Source organism: Onychomys torridus, chromosome 19 (assembly GCF_903995425.1).
Source record: "Onychomys torridus chromosome 19, mOncTor1.1, whole genome shotgun sequence".
Lineage (NCBI taxonomy): Eukaryota > Metazoa > Chordata > Mammalia > Rodentia > Cricetidae > Onychomys > Onychomys torridus.
In genome coordinates, this window is record NC_050461.1 from 36,052,297 (window position 1) to 36,066,801 (window position 14,505).

The 14,505-nt window shown below is 42.2% G+C and overlaps 1 protein-coding gene across 1 annotated transcript in view; it reads left to right on the forward strand.

Annotated features, from left to right (window-relative positions):
* Positions 1 to 14,505, forward strand: part of Arfgef3 (ARFGEF family member 3) — a 158,438-nt gene that overhangs the window by 47,481 nt on the left and 96,452 nt on the right. The window contains exons 3-4 of the mRNA XM_036168548.1: positions 6,756 to 6,837; positions 9,477 to 9,608. Of these exons, the coding sequence (XP_036024441.1) occupies positions 6,756 to 6,837; positions 9,477 to 9,608 (214 nt within the window). The remainder of the gene's footprint in view (positions 1 to 6,755; positions 6,838 to 9,476; positions 9,609 to 14,505) is intronic.

A 14,505-nucleotide genomic window follows, 5' to 3' on the forward strand; every position in this document is an offset into this window, starting at 1 on the left:
GTGTGTGTGTGTGTGTGTGTGTGTGTGTGTGTGTTTATATATGTATATATCTTGGCTAAGGGGCTGGAGAGCTGGCTCGGTGTTTAAGGGTATTTGATGCTTTTGTAGAGGGTCTATGAATCCATTCTCATCAGGCAACACACAGTCACCTCTAACTCCAATTCTATGGGATCTGGCACCCTCTTCTGGCCTCTGCAAGCACTTGTACACACATGCTGAACATACACACACACACACACACACACACACACACACACACACACACACACACAAGAATAAGTAACTCTTTGGAGGGAGGAGTAGGGAGGGGTGAGCACACGATCGCTATCATTCCTCCATGGTTTCTGCTTCTTCCTTGAGTTCCTGCCCTGACCTCCCTCAGTGATGGATGGACTGTTATCTGTAAGTGGAAATAGCCCTTTTTGTCCCCCAACTACTGGACAGAGTGCTTAGCAGAGCAGTAGAATGAAGTAGGTACCTTAGCTAGTCAGTTTGTAGTGGGGAATCTTCTGTGTCCCAAGTGCCCTGGTTATGGGTGGCTGCCACAGTGTCTAGCTTTTATGTGGCTTCTGTAATTGGGCCTCATGCTTGTGTGGCACACATTTTATCCACTAAGCCATCTACCTCCTCAGCCGCTAAATAATGTTTGTAATTAGTCTATTTGCATTGTACATGGTTCTGGGTTTCACAAGGACATTTTCATTCGTGTGTGTAATGTGGTTTGAGCATACAGCTCCCCTCTGCCATCCCCTTTTATGCTGGATTTTTTTCATATCTATGAGATAAAAACAGTTAGGGAACAATTATTCTAGCTTTTCTCTGCAATTTTATTACCAATGGAGGCTAGGAGGAATTTGGTTTAGGGTGCCAGGTAGATTTAGATGTGAATTGTCTCCAGTGTATTTGAATTCAGTGGATTTGGGCAGGCCCACAAGACTTCTTGAACCCAAGCTTTCTCTAGTGTGACCTGAGGATAGGAAGGCTTATTTAAAGTTGTAGTTATAGAGAGAACTATATATGGAAACAGAACATGCTAGCAACAATTCTCTTCTTCTAGTTCATTCTGAATACTAATGAGCAAAGGCACCTGCTCTGTTCTGTTCCTGATTGGCTCGTACCCAGATCTGTACATGGTGCCTGGCACACTGTAGATACCAAATGTTGGTTCAATGCATGGACAGAATGCCTTGGTTTAATGCCCAGTCTTTGCTACAATGCTATTTCTTCAGTTATTTTCTAAGAGAGATTTTGGTACTCTCTTTGGTTTTGGTGATGTCTTTCTGAGGCAGTTAGTCCCACATCCTGTGAAAACCTTCTGGATACATGAGAAGGCTTGATCTGCCTAGCCCATGTTCTAAGGCATGATCTGTGCCATGGCTGGGCAGACCAGAATGTAGAGCTGATCTGGCCCCTTGCCTGGCTTTGTAAATGCCGGTTTACTGGAACATGGCCATGTTCACTGACTTATTTATTGTCTCTGGCTGCCTCTATATCTGGCAGAGTCAGGCAGTTTTAACAGAGACCATGTGAAATGCATAGTTCACATTATCTGTCTCTGTATGGACAAATCCTGCCACTCCCGGCTCTGCAGTCCACACGCTCCTTACTTCGACTTTTCAGGATTGGTTTTCAGTCTATTTTATTTTGCATGAGAGTCTCACTACGACAAAATCTGACCTGACTGGCCTCAAACCTACAGCAATACTCTTGCTTCAACCTCCCAAGTTCTGGAATTACAGGTATAAACCTTTGTGCCCCGCTCAGGATTGACTTGAAGACTTTTTTTTTTTAATGAGTGGGAAGCTAAGACCTAACAAAATTACGATTTGGTTCAAGTCTGAATGAATGCATAGCCCACGACCTTCCCACTAGCTGATACCTTTCAACTCGGCACAAACCTAATTGAAACAATCCCACTACTAGGCTTGACTTCATGACAGCAGGAAGAGCAGGCTAGGAAAGTGCTTCAGAGTCGTGATACAGCCTGGCAGTCCTGGAATTTGTCCGAAACCTAGCTCAGATCAGTCATGGGGTATAGAGGAAGGACTCTAGGGACTACGTGCAAATGGAAGGGTGGGTGCAGATGGGTAGTAGTGATTTTTCCGTTGTGTGTGAACACAATATTGCTTCTCAGGGGGGCATTTACAAAAGAATGACTATAATTACTGAATGTGTCACTCACATGAGCCTTCATCTAGAATACGCAGTGCATGTGCAATGTCAGCCTGCAGCTACTTCATAGATGGCTCCTGCCCCAGCTACTTAACTGTGAGGGCTTTGAACTTCCTGGGCGGCTTCTCGGTACTATGCCCTCCCTGTTACATCTGACTCCCAATTGGAGATGAACGTTCTTTCCTAGTAAATTCATCCTGATGGACCTTTGATTGTTTCGGGGTCTACAGGTAAAATCCAGGGCTGCTTCTGCTGTGACCCCATCAGTCCATGACCCCTCTTCCTCCCACCCACCCCCCTCTGTTTTTACCTTTCTAATTAATTTCCCAAGCTCAGGAACTGGTTATGACTGAACAAAAGAAACCAAATTGGAAGCCGAATCTCTTCCTTCTCTACTCAACTGCTTAGCCCAGTCACTTTTACCCTGTCGCTGAGGAGGACAGGTAATACTGATAACAGCAACAGAATTACAGCCACCCATCTGGAAGTCACAGACATGGGCAATTCATCTATCTGCCCAAGGATGTACCTCATGTAAACTGGCAGCGCTGTCTGCCCATCGCCATGTAAAAATGGATGTTGGATGGTCGGGTTGGCAAGGGGAGAGGTGAGAAGGATCAGGTACCCAGGGTTGTTCCTGCTGGCCGGCTGCCAACTGTCCCCACAGCTGCCATCAGGCAGTGTCAAAGACTCTCACTCTGTCGGTGGGGAGCTGTTGGTAGAAGATTCCACAGGAAGGCTGCAGAGTCATCAGGAGGACAGGAAGGAATCAAGACTATCATTAACTTTCTGCTTCATTGTCCTCTGTAGCAGTGACCCTGATTCCCCCACCAATGAAACCCCAGGGTCTAGCCTGTGGCTCACTCACTTATCTTTCTGGCTCCTACTGAAAATATCAACAGATTTAAAAATAAAAGTTGCTTTGGTGTGTTGGGGGAAGACAGGAAAAATGAAGTGACATTTGTTCTTTGGTACACTGGAACCCATGGGGGAATGATGGGTTGATTAAAATTGCAAATAATGGGTTGATTAAAATTCTTGACCTATTGTTTAATTATTTAAAGTGAATGGCTCTAATACAAAATATTCTTGTCTTTGTGGCTCTTTTAGCTAATTCCTAACACTCCAGTTGTCTGTTTGGTTTGTTTTTGTTTTGAAGCATTAGGCAGTCCAAGTAGCTATCTTTCATATTGTTTGCCTCTGTCTCCCATTGACCAAAGCTGTGTAGTTATATTTATGTCATAGGAACTGTGTATTCTGGACTTGATAGAGACTCTAGAGAGAAAGCTTGAAATTATGAATGACTGTTGTATTCTTTGAGTTGGGGAGGTTGGCAAATTAGTAGAATTTTAATTTATATGGATAAGGAATGGTAGTGGTGATGTGATCCCTTCCTAGGTAGGGAAAAGGCTCTGAGTGGGACATAGAAGTTGATGTAAGTGCCGCTCCCTGGAGTTGTTCATACATGGTGTACTGGGTATGCGCAATTTGCTAATCTAGGGAAGGAGAAAGTGTAGTTGGAGTTTTCCTGCCTGGCCCCGTCAGGACAAATCTCTCTTACCCGCCAGTCCCACAGTCGCTCAGACCCAATCAAGAAAGCACATAGAGACTTATATTGCTTATAAACTGTATGGCCGTGGCAGGCTGCTTGTTATCTACCTTTTCTATCTTAAATTAACCCATTTCTGCTTATCTATACTTTGCCACATGGCTTGTGGCTTACCAGTGTCTTTACATGTTGCTTCTCATGGCGGCGGCTGGCGGTGTCTCCCTCCAACCTTCTACTTCCCAGAATTCTCTTCTCTCTTGTCCCACCTATACTTCCTGCCTGGCCACTGGCCAATCAGAACTTTATTTACACAGAGCGATATCCACAGCATTTCCCCTTTTCTTTTTTTTTAAGGAAGGTTTTAACTTTTATATAGTACAATTACATATAATAAAACAATTATCAAGCAAGAATTACAGTTATAATATTAAAGAAGATATCCTATCTATCTTATATTTGTGAGTCTAAGGTTTTATATCTAACTTATCTTTTATCATAATTGAGGAAATTATAACTATCTAGTCTTTAACCATATCAAAGACCTCAGAAGGATATAATATTACCTGAGAACTGGGAGAAGGATGCAAGCAACTTTCGGGAGTCTTGCAGGGTAGACAGAGACAGCTGGCAGCCTGGACAGTCACCTAATGTTCTTTTGTAAAGTTGGGGCATTTGTCTTTAGCCCACAGGGCTAGAGTGTCTCGGCCACTTCTCTCAATGTCCTGTAGAATGTCTGGCAGTTTCCTCTGTGAAGCAGGAACCTGAAGGACCATTTTGTTAAGCAAAGTTTAGTGGTCACCTTTCTATGGGTCCTGTATGTCCAGTCGATCAAGCAGTCCAGGCAAGAACAGTTTCTTGCCCAAATGGCTATTTTTGTTAAGGTGAAGGTAAGATATGAAGTGTCTTCAATGCCCATCCTCCTCTCTGAAGTAAATTGGTGCTGCCAGGAGCAGACATGTCTCATTGTCCAGAAAGTCTAAATTTTAAAAATATTTTAAATGTCATATTCTGAAGGTCTTTGAAGTATTTGAAGATTACCTATCTATCTGAAATATCTCTGTGTATACCTAGAAGACTTAACTAACATGGCTACATGTATAATTATCCTAGATGATTAATTATTAATCTATTTTTAATTATCCATTACAATTTTAAATGAGCTATACAAACATAATACCTTAAATACGAGTAGAAATATACACATAGTATAACAAAATTAACTTTAAGTTTGAAATCAATAGACTAAAGTCTATACCAATGTAAAACATTTTAAACAAGTTGTTACTCTTTAGAAGTAAGTTCTCTAATCTATCCTTTTATCCTATTATATCTATATCATATCCCCTTTTCTTCTTTAGAAAGAGATCGCATTTATAATCAACCTGCTTTAAAGAAAAATATTGTTTTTTTTCTGTCCCACATCAGAGGGCTCTTCTGATTTGGGACATAAGAATCTCTTAACCTTTTTCTTAGCAATATGTCTGGGTTTAGAGAAGGAGTGAGCCAATTCCATCTCCAAAGCCAGCTTGATAATTTTGGGAATGTGGGCGTAGTTTCTCTTATTACTTCCTGTTGGAAGGGGCGCTGTATCTTATGGGGATACAAAGAAAATTTTAGGATTATGGAGTAGTCCATCAGGGTAAACCTCTGAGCCAGTTGCCTTGAAACCATTTTGGATGTCAGATCATCTGGGCCATGGTGTCATCAGAGACCTTTTAGGAGGTCTTGGCTGATCAAACCTGATGTATCTTAATCTGGAACAAATCCATAGCCTCTGGCTTTCTGTGGAAACAAAAGCAGAGACTCCTTTCCAAAGCAACATATCCTTATATCCAAATTTTGAAGTCAAGGTACCTTTAAAATTTACATATTTATTTAACTCAACAGCTTTTACATCAAATCTTTTTCTGTAGTTAAAAATCCCAAGGACAACATAAACCAGATTCTCTGTGTAATATCCATCTTTGTAAGACTGAAACGCTGCTGTGGCTGCTGGCTCCGCCCACCTCAGCTTCCCAACATGGTGGTGGTACAGTTTACCACCAGCTCTGGGTCCAGAAGTAGTTTTATCAAAGCAGTATATAGCCCAGAAACTTTTTTTTTTTAACTTGCAAAGGCTAAATCCACAACGCAGCAGAGTAAAGTGCCGCTTGTAGACTCCTCATTCCAGCCATATTGTAGATCAGACGCACACGCCAGGAATCTGCCATAGTAGCTCAAACCGGCAGGCTGCCGCTAACTTGAGAGAGACAATTAGGAAGCTATTTTTAGCTCCGTTTTAGAATCTTTTTTTTCAGGTTTTAGGTGGAAACTCTTGCCCCACGTTGGGCGCCATTTGTAGTTGGAGTTTTCCTGCCTGGCCCCGTCAGGACAAATCTCTCTTACCCGCCAGTCCCACAGTCGTTCAGACCCAATCAAGAAAGCACACAGAGACTTATATTGCTTATAAACTGTATGGCCGTGGCAGGCTGCTTGTTATCTACCTTTTCTATCTTAAATTAACCCATTTCTGCTTATCTATACTTTGCCACATGGCTTGTGGCTTACCAGTGTCTTTACATGTTGCTTCTCATGGCGGCGGCTGGCGGTGTCTCCCTCCAACCTTCTACTTCCCAGAATTCTCTTCTCTCTTGTCCCACCTATACTTCCTGCCTGGCCACTGGCCAATCAGAACTTTATTTACACAGAGCGATATCCACAGCAAGAAAGCATGTTCACAGACCTGCTGTGTTGTAATTAGCATACTACAAACCCATTACAGGAAGTAATTGTATGTGTTCTTCCTGTAGCCACATTAAGAAGGCAAACTCCTAATGTATTGTCATTTGCACAGCTTTGTTGCTTTTTCATTCATGTGTAGTTTCATGATGGGTTCTAATTTTTTTGTGTGGTGGTGGGGGGACTGTGGTAGTGGAGATTAGAATAGTGGTGGAGGGGATTGGTGTGGTAGTGGGGGTGCATCATAAGGCCTACAGTGTATGACTGCCAATTTTGCTGAGCTCACATATTGTACTTACTTTTCTATGTCTGCCAGGGAGAAATGCTTGCTGCCTCTCCAGTTGGCTTTGGAGTCAAAGAACGTGAAGCTGGCCCAACATGCTTTGGCAGGGATGCAGGTATGACTTTTACTGGATGCAGTCACGTGATAGAAGCTGACAGACCACTTTGGCACTGAAAGAGCCAATCATTAGCATGTTAAATGCTGGCTGTCTAAAAATGTGATTGAATCAAGGATGATAGCTGTAAAAGGGGCAAGATCTTCTGATAGCCTCCAGAATATCTCTAGATGCAACATTACTTGGTTGAGCCTCTGTAGTCAAGCATTGATTCACAAGGACCCAGCTAAGCCCCAAGAAGCTCATATCAATTCCGATCTCATCTGCATTCCACATCTGTGATTCAGTGTAATTGGGATTGAGAGTAAACTGAAATGATTTTACATGATTTTTTCATCAATTTCTCTTATTAAATTTTCATACAATTATATATTATACATTGAATATATTATACATATCCCCTGGCTTTCCTTTTCTCCCCTCCCCATACCCATCAGTCACTTTGTTTCCCTACACAGTTCTCTTCTATTTTTTATGCCATGTATCCACACATGATTTTTTTTATATATCAAATGACACCTGCGGACCACAAATGAGAAAACCACTAGTTTTTCTGGGATTGGCTGAATATGATGATCTTCATTGAATCCACTTTCCTGAACGTGACATGGCATTTTCATTGGTATATATCCACCATGTGTGGTAAAGAGACTTTATAAAGATATTTCGTACATGTATATCATATACTTCGACAGTATCCACCCTGCTCTCCTTTCCCCTCCCACCAGCCCCTCTGTTTCTCCTTTCTTGGCCCCTCCCCCATTTCCATTCTTCCCTCTAGACATCTTCCTTCTACTGACACACACATGATTTTATGTATCTCTCTAAAATACAAGCCTCAAGAATAAGAGAAAAAAAAATCGTATTTGTCTTCCTGAATCTGAACTTGTTTTGCTTTTTTTTTTCATGCTACAAGGTTGGTGAATGGATTAATAGATTATGTTTCTAGAACAAAACTGGGAAGAAAAAAAAAAAGAAATTCTTTGGTCTAATTGAAAGAGTGAGCTTACTCGATCCCATGTCTTTCTCTGAGCATTTGTGTTTTACACTAGGCAGAGCGGCTCTGATTCCAACTGTGAACAGCAATGGCTGTGTAAACACATTGATTTTATAAGGCCTTTGGTCTCTAGAGACACACAGAGAAGTTCAAGCCTGCAGTGACATTTGTCCTTTTGCCTTCGTGTTAGCACTGGCAATTTCCCAGGATTTTTAGGCTCAGAGTCCCTACAGCCTTCTAAGAGTGAGGCCCTAAGAAAGAGTCAAAAGTCAGCTCCCATTAGCCTCAGCAGACTGGAAGTAGATAACTGTATTTTAACAAACAAAAATGTAGGAAATGTTAATGCATCCATTGTTGACGTTCTTCAAAGGCTTTTGATTTCTGGAATTGGGCCATCCATAGAAATAAATAACGATTTGTTTTGACCTGCATTTTTCTCTTTTCTCTAGTATCATGTAGATTTTCCATTGTGTTTTTCTTTTCCAATTCTGACACATTCAAAGCTGCTGTTCCATGTTTTCAAGGGCTAGCTTAACTGCATTCGTGTTGGTGATTAATGGCCGAGTCTTCCTTTTATGAGTCTGTCCCTTGTTCCCAATGGCCTGGTAACTTTAGACACACATGCAGAGCTTCCAAGCCTTTCTCACTGTAAATAGTTTCTATATACATGGACTTCAACTCTGGACTGCTCTGAGGGATACTATAAAGCTTTAAGTGAATTCCTGCTGGAGCTAACTTACAACGGAGAAGAACAGATTGGGCCAAGAATAAATAGTAAGCCCTATGAGTCTCAGTGGGGAAAAATACCCATTGCACTAGTTAAATCGGGGAGAACACCCTAATGGTAGCCTGTGTGAGTGAGAATTGGGGTTTTCAGGGTGAGACAGCATAGCAAGAACGTGAGTGCCAGCACACTTCTGACTTGAGAATGTGATTCCAGCTGTGTAGGGCTCTCCAGGGTCAGGCCATGCCGAAAGCCCTTTGCTCATTCCCGGGCCACATTCTTGGTGCACTTTGGATGCATTGTCTCTGCAGCTCTAGGGAAGTATGGGGGAGTAGAATTGCACGCTCATAAGCATAGAAGTAGTTTTGGAAAAATAAGCATTGTCCCAAAGTAGCAAAAAGGTCTAATCCACAAGCTCCCCTGGTGTCCTCATGCAAATAAATTCCTTCATTTTTCTAGTCAGGTTTGTGGATTTAGGAATAATTTCTGGATAAATGAGGCTCATGTTAGGTAATCAAAACATAGATATCTGAAAAATGAACTTGTGCCCTCAAGACCTTTTCTTTTCATGTGACAAAACTTACATTCGGTGAGAGTGTGCCTGGGAGTGACTGTTTTTGTGGAGTGGATTCCTCTTTGCACACTCTTCCTTTATTCCCAACTGCCTGAATAACCTAGATGGCTAACACACAGCCTTTTACTGGCTGAAATGCAGAATGAATTACGATGTATTAGAAAGAGACCTTTTCCAAAGCCCATTCATTCTTCTGAAGTGCTGCGCATTTTTCCTTTTAATGGTATGTAGCATGAGTTCTTGCCTGACCTCCAGCTAGATGCTCCTGTGTTAGAAAAATGAGCATCACACATAACAAGCTACAACAGAAAAGGCTGCCATCACTGCCTTGTGCCTCTTCACAGAAGCTCCTGGCAGAAGAGAGGTTCGTATCCATGGAGACAGACTCCGATGAGAAGCAGCTGCTCAATCAGATCCTGAATGCCGTGAAAGTGACGCCTTCGCTCAATGAAGACCTGCAGGTGGAAGTGATGAAGGTTGGTTTGGCACGGGAGCTGTGGTGCATCAATGGGAAAGAGGCACATGGTTACCCCGGCACTTACTATCTCAAAGCTGCCTCTCGGTTGTGACTGCTTCATCATTGCAGTACAGCCATCTTTTCTGGAACAGATGCTTACCATCCCGGCTGTGGTCCTTCAAGATCACCTTGACTGTTTAGGAGTGACGAGGGACAGCTTTGATAAGTAAGGCCTCTGCCCTGATCTGGCATATCAAATGTGTGTAGTTTCAGCATGGAATCAGCCTGACCATCTGGGTATTATGCCTCCCTGTATGCACTACACCAAAGCAAAATACCTAATCATGTTTGCCATAGACTGAGATTTAACATGGCTGGCTTGGCAGGAGGAAGGCCACCCTTCAGAAGCGTATCAGAATTATGATTTATTTTCTCCCTCAGATTATATCAGCCAGACCTAAGGAGGTAGCTCAGTGGGGAAAGTGCTTGCTGAGCAAGTATTAGGACCCAAGTTGGGATCCCTAATACCCAAATGAAAGACAGGTGAGGTAGCATTCATCTCTAATCAAACATCAGCGGTGGGGCAGAGAGAGGCGAATCCTGTGGGCTTCCGGGCCAGTCAGTCCTAGCCAAGCGATGAGTTTCTGGTTCATTGAGATAACCAGTTCTAAAACTAAGGTGGAAAGAAATAGAAGTCAACTTCTGGCCTCCACGTCCATATATACAGCAGTGTATACTTATGCCTCTGCCTCCCACAGCTGCATAGGTGTGCACCCCCACCCCACATACACAGGCACCCATGTATGCACCCACATACTTACACAGGATATCAGTCCTATCTCCTCCTTGTCCATACCACCTCCCTTTAGGGATGGTATCTCTCCTTTCCATCCTTTATTCTGAAAAATTACCAAAATAAGGAATCCATCATTCTAATTGGCATGTGTCATGATCTGTAACCAAATGCTGAGTAGGAAATGGTGTACTTTGCCCTAGAACAATACTGTGGCCATAGAAGCGCAGCATGAACTAATGAAATGGCTCTTAGTACAATGGCCCTTTTCCTTCCTAAAGGAACATGTGTAGAGGAATGTTCGAGAACAGAGGGTATCATGTAGTGGTTGACTTTTTCCTAAACATGCACCGTAAGGATTTGTCTTAGACAAAGCATTTGATGTTAAGGTTTCAGTTTCTCCACTAGAAGAGATTATCTTTAGTATTGCCCCAGTTTGACCTTACTGGATTGGTGGGGAGTCTAGGTACTGATCAAGAACTTAGACTCTGAAGTCCGCTTGCCTGGTTTGACCCTCCTTCTTCCATTCACAGCAGGACATTTTGGGACAGAGCCCTTCACCACTCTTTGTCTTGACTTTCTCTTCTTTGTTTTGTTTTGTTTGTTGTTTGTTTTTCAAGACAGAGTTTCTCTGTGTAGCCCTGGCTGTCCTGGGACTCACTCTGTGGACCAAGATGGCCTCAAACTCAGGAACATCATCTTCTTTCCTATCAGTGCTGACCCAATAAGGTTCTGTTTAGTATGAAGCAAGGCAATATTTATAAACACTTGGCAATGCGATCTGTCAAAAAACAAGTTCTCTGGAAAGTTCTGTGCTCCTGATGCTGCCACTGCTTCCTGCTCCTTTTGAATGGGCACCAATGTAGTGGGCCTAGGAGTGTGCACTTTGCTCTAGTGTCTCAAGCGAGTCTTAGAAGTGGCAGACAGTGAGACCCTGCTGACTGGTTTTTCTAATCTCATTTATCTATAACTCCCTTTGCTTCTGCGGCATGTAGTTTGCCTTCTCATATATATATGTATATAATCAGCTATGTGCTATGTACTCATATAAACCAGGTTATAACCACCTGTATTTACTTCTCCATTGCCTCTGTGCCATACTTTATATGTGCATTCACATACATGTGGAAGCCAGAGATTGATATCAGGTGTTTGTTGTTAGGGTTTTTTTTCCTTTGGTTTTTTTTTGGGGAGGTGGGGGGGCTGCCATCCAGCTCCCAAATAAATCACACATAGAGGCTTATTCTTAATTATGAATGCCCGGCCTTAGCTTGGCTTAGTTTCTACCAGCTTTCCTTAACTTAAATTATCCCATCTATCTTTTGCCTCTGGGCTTTTTCCATTCTCTTACTTCTGTAAATCTTACTCTTACTCCATGGCTTACTGATTGTGTCGCTGGGTGGCTGGCCCCTGATGTCTTCCTTCTCTGGCTCCTAGCTTTCTCCACCAAAATTTCTCCCTCTATATATTTTCTTTGCCTGCTAGCCCTACTTATCTTTTCTCCTGCCTCGCTATTGGCCATTCAGTTTTATATTAGACCATCAGGTGTTTTAGACAGACACAGTAACACAACTTCACAGAGTTAAACAAATACAGCATAAGCAAAAGTACCACACCTTAAAATAATATTCTACTACAGATGTTTTCATTGATTATTGTCCACCTTGTGTTTTGAGACAGTGTCTCTCACTGAACTTGGAGCAGGTGAATATGGCTGCATTATCAGGCTAGCAAGTTCCAGGGAATCTCCTGTCCCTGCCAGCACTGGGATTACAGATGCATGCTGCCCCACACCATGGGTGCTGAGGATCTGAGCTCAAGTCATCACATTTGCATGGCTAGCATTTTCCTATTGAGCAGTCTTCCAAGCCTATCTCTGTGCTGCTCTTGGAGAGATCAGGAATACAGAGAACATACCTAAACATAATAAAGAAAATTTGCAGCAAGCCAACAGCCACCATCAAAGTAAATGGAGAGAAACTCAAAGCGATTCCACTAAAATCAGGAACAAGACAAGGCTGTCCACTCTCCCCATATCTATTCAATATAGTACTCAAAGTTCTAGCCAGAGCAATAGGACAACAAAAGGAGATCAAGGGGATACGAATTGGAAAGGAAGAAGTCAAGCTTTCGATATTTATAGATGATATGATGGTATACATAATTGGCCCCTCCCATCTCTTCAGCGCATCTATCAGTGAATCAGATTTCCTTTGGGCAGTCTCCTAGTCAGGTGACTGACAGGCCCAGTCAGATCCATTCTTCAGGGAGAAATAGGCACCTTCCTCTCTTTGAGGGGAAATCAGAATGTCATGTCTGTACCCAGGGCCAGAGGCAGAACTCAGATTCCAGTCTTTTGTTCAGGAACTAGTAGCTTTCCCTTAATGGGCCTTGAGAAGTCCTTGATAACACCACCATTTGATACAGCATTTTAAATCCTAAGGAGGGACAGTTAAGTGTATTTTTCTCACTTAAATGAGAGGCTGGGTCTCTTTTCAATGGCCTGTAAGCCTGTTAACTTCCTGTAATGCTGGGTTTTATTTTATTATCATTTTTAAGTTTCTACCATGGATTTTATTCACATACTTGCTGTTAATGTTTATGAGCATGAGAAATTGAGCCAGGTCCCACTCCAAAGAATGTGTAACCAGAATATTAAATTTATGGAGAGAAAAATAATATGGTTTCTCTTTTAGCGGTTTTCAAAAGAACAAACAAAATTAGCTGATAATGAAAGTCAAGATTTCAAGGAAAGCAAATTGTCTCACTTAGAAAGAAGATTCTAGAGTTTCAGTCAAAGGGTTAAAAAAAAATCAGTGATGCTTGGTTCTAACAAATTAAATAGGAACAGTGTTAAATCATTTATTGTGGGAGCTGTTCCACACCATTTTACTGTTTAGGGAGAGAGAAGGCAAATTTGATTTACGGAAATGGCCATGGAATCCCAATAAAAATTTTATAGCTTGAACAAATAAAGTGTCAGGGCTATCGAGAACCCCAGAAAGAAGGTTTCTCTAAAGATAGATTACCTATGAAATGGATTCCTAGATGGCAGGAGGCTGTTTAATATTTAAACTAAATGTGTGTCTGCTTTGGTAACGTTTTCCCCTCACATGCGTCATTTCCATAAATGCCACTCAGAATTTACGAGGAGCCATGGACATAACTAATGGCGTTACCAACTGGAGTAATTAGGTCTTTCCTTCTTTGTAATGGATAACCTTTAGTGAGGTTATTAACTGATACAGCTGGCTTAGCCTTCAAAGACTGGAAGGAATTATGGCTGGCCTTCTGTCTCAGTAAGCCAGAGAGAGAGAGAGAGACGTGTGCATCCTATCTGGGGTGAGCAGACTGGCTTTGGCGATAAGACAGGATATGAAACGTGACCCTCTGAAGCCATTTGATGAGAGTTCTACTATTGAATGTATTATTTTATGTACATCCTTCGATAATAGAGGTGAATGCTAGTGGGGTAATTATAATTTTCAAAGCAGAAACGACAGGGGCTGATTGTTTAAAAGTTATTATGTGTCAGACACTTCGCAAGTACCTTACATTCATACCAAGGTTGTACAGCTAACACTGAGCTGTAATTTAGCCTGAGGGGAAATCTTCTCTTAAACAGTGGATTTCCCTTCTCTGCTACGTCTACCCAGACAGATCTGCAGGTGGTAGACATTACTATTCCATGGTGTAGATGGTTGAACAGAAAGCTTAAGAAGGACCGGACTACTGAAGGAGGAAGCTAGGAGAGGCTGAGAGGGTCTTGTCTTTTCTGTATCCCCCTGGAGACATGATCTGCCCCCCCCACTCACTCTATGAGATTCAGATTGGGTTTTGCAGTCTGGTTAATCAAGCTTTAACAATACAAAGTAAGTTGTCATGTACAGCCTCTGACAACAGCGCATTGAAATGTCATACAGTTTTTATAAACATTGGCTTTTGCCTAATGACCTGGAGGCAGAGGCATTGAAGAAAAATCAGTGTGTGTGTGTGTGTGTGTGTGTGTGTGTGTGTGTGTGTGTGTGTGTGTGGAGAGAGAGACAGACAGACAGACAGAAGTAGAAAAGGGAAGGGCCTTGCCTCTACCATCAGGTGTTTTTATATGACAGAAGCCTGACTG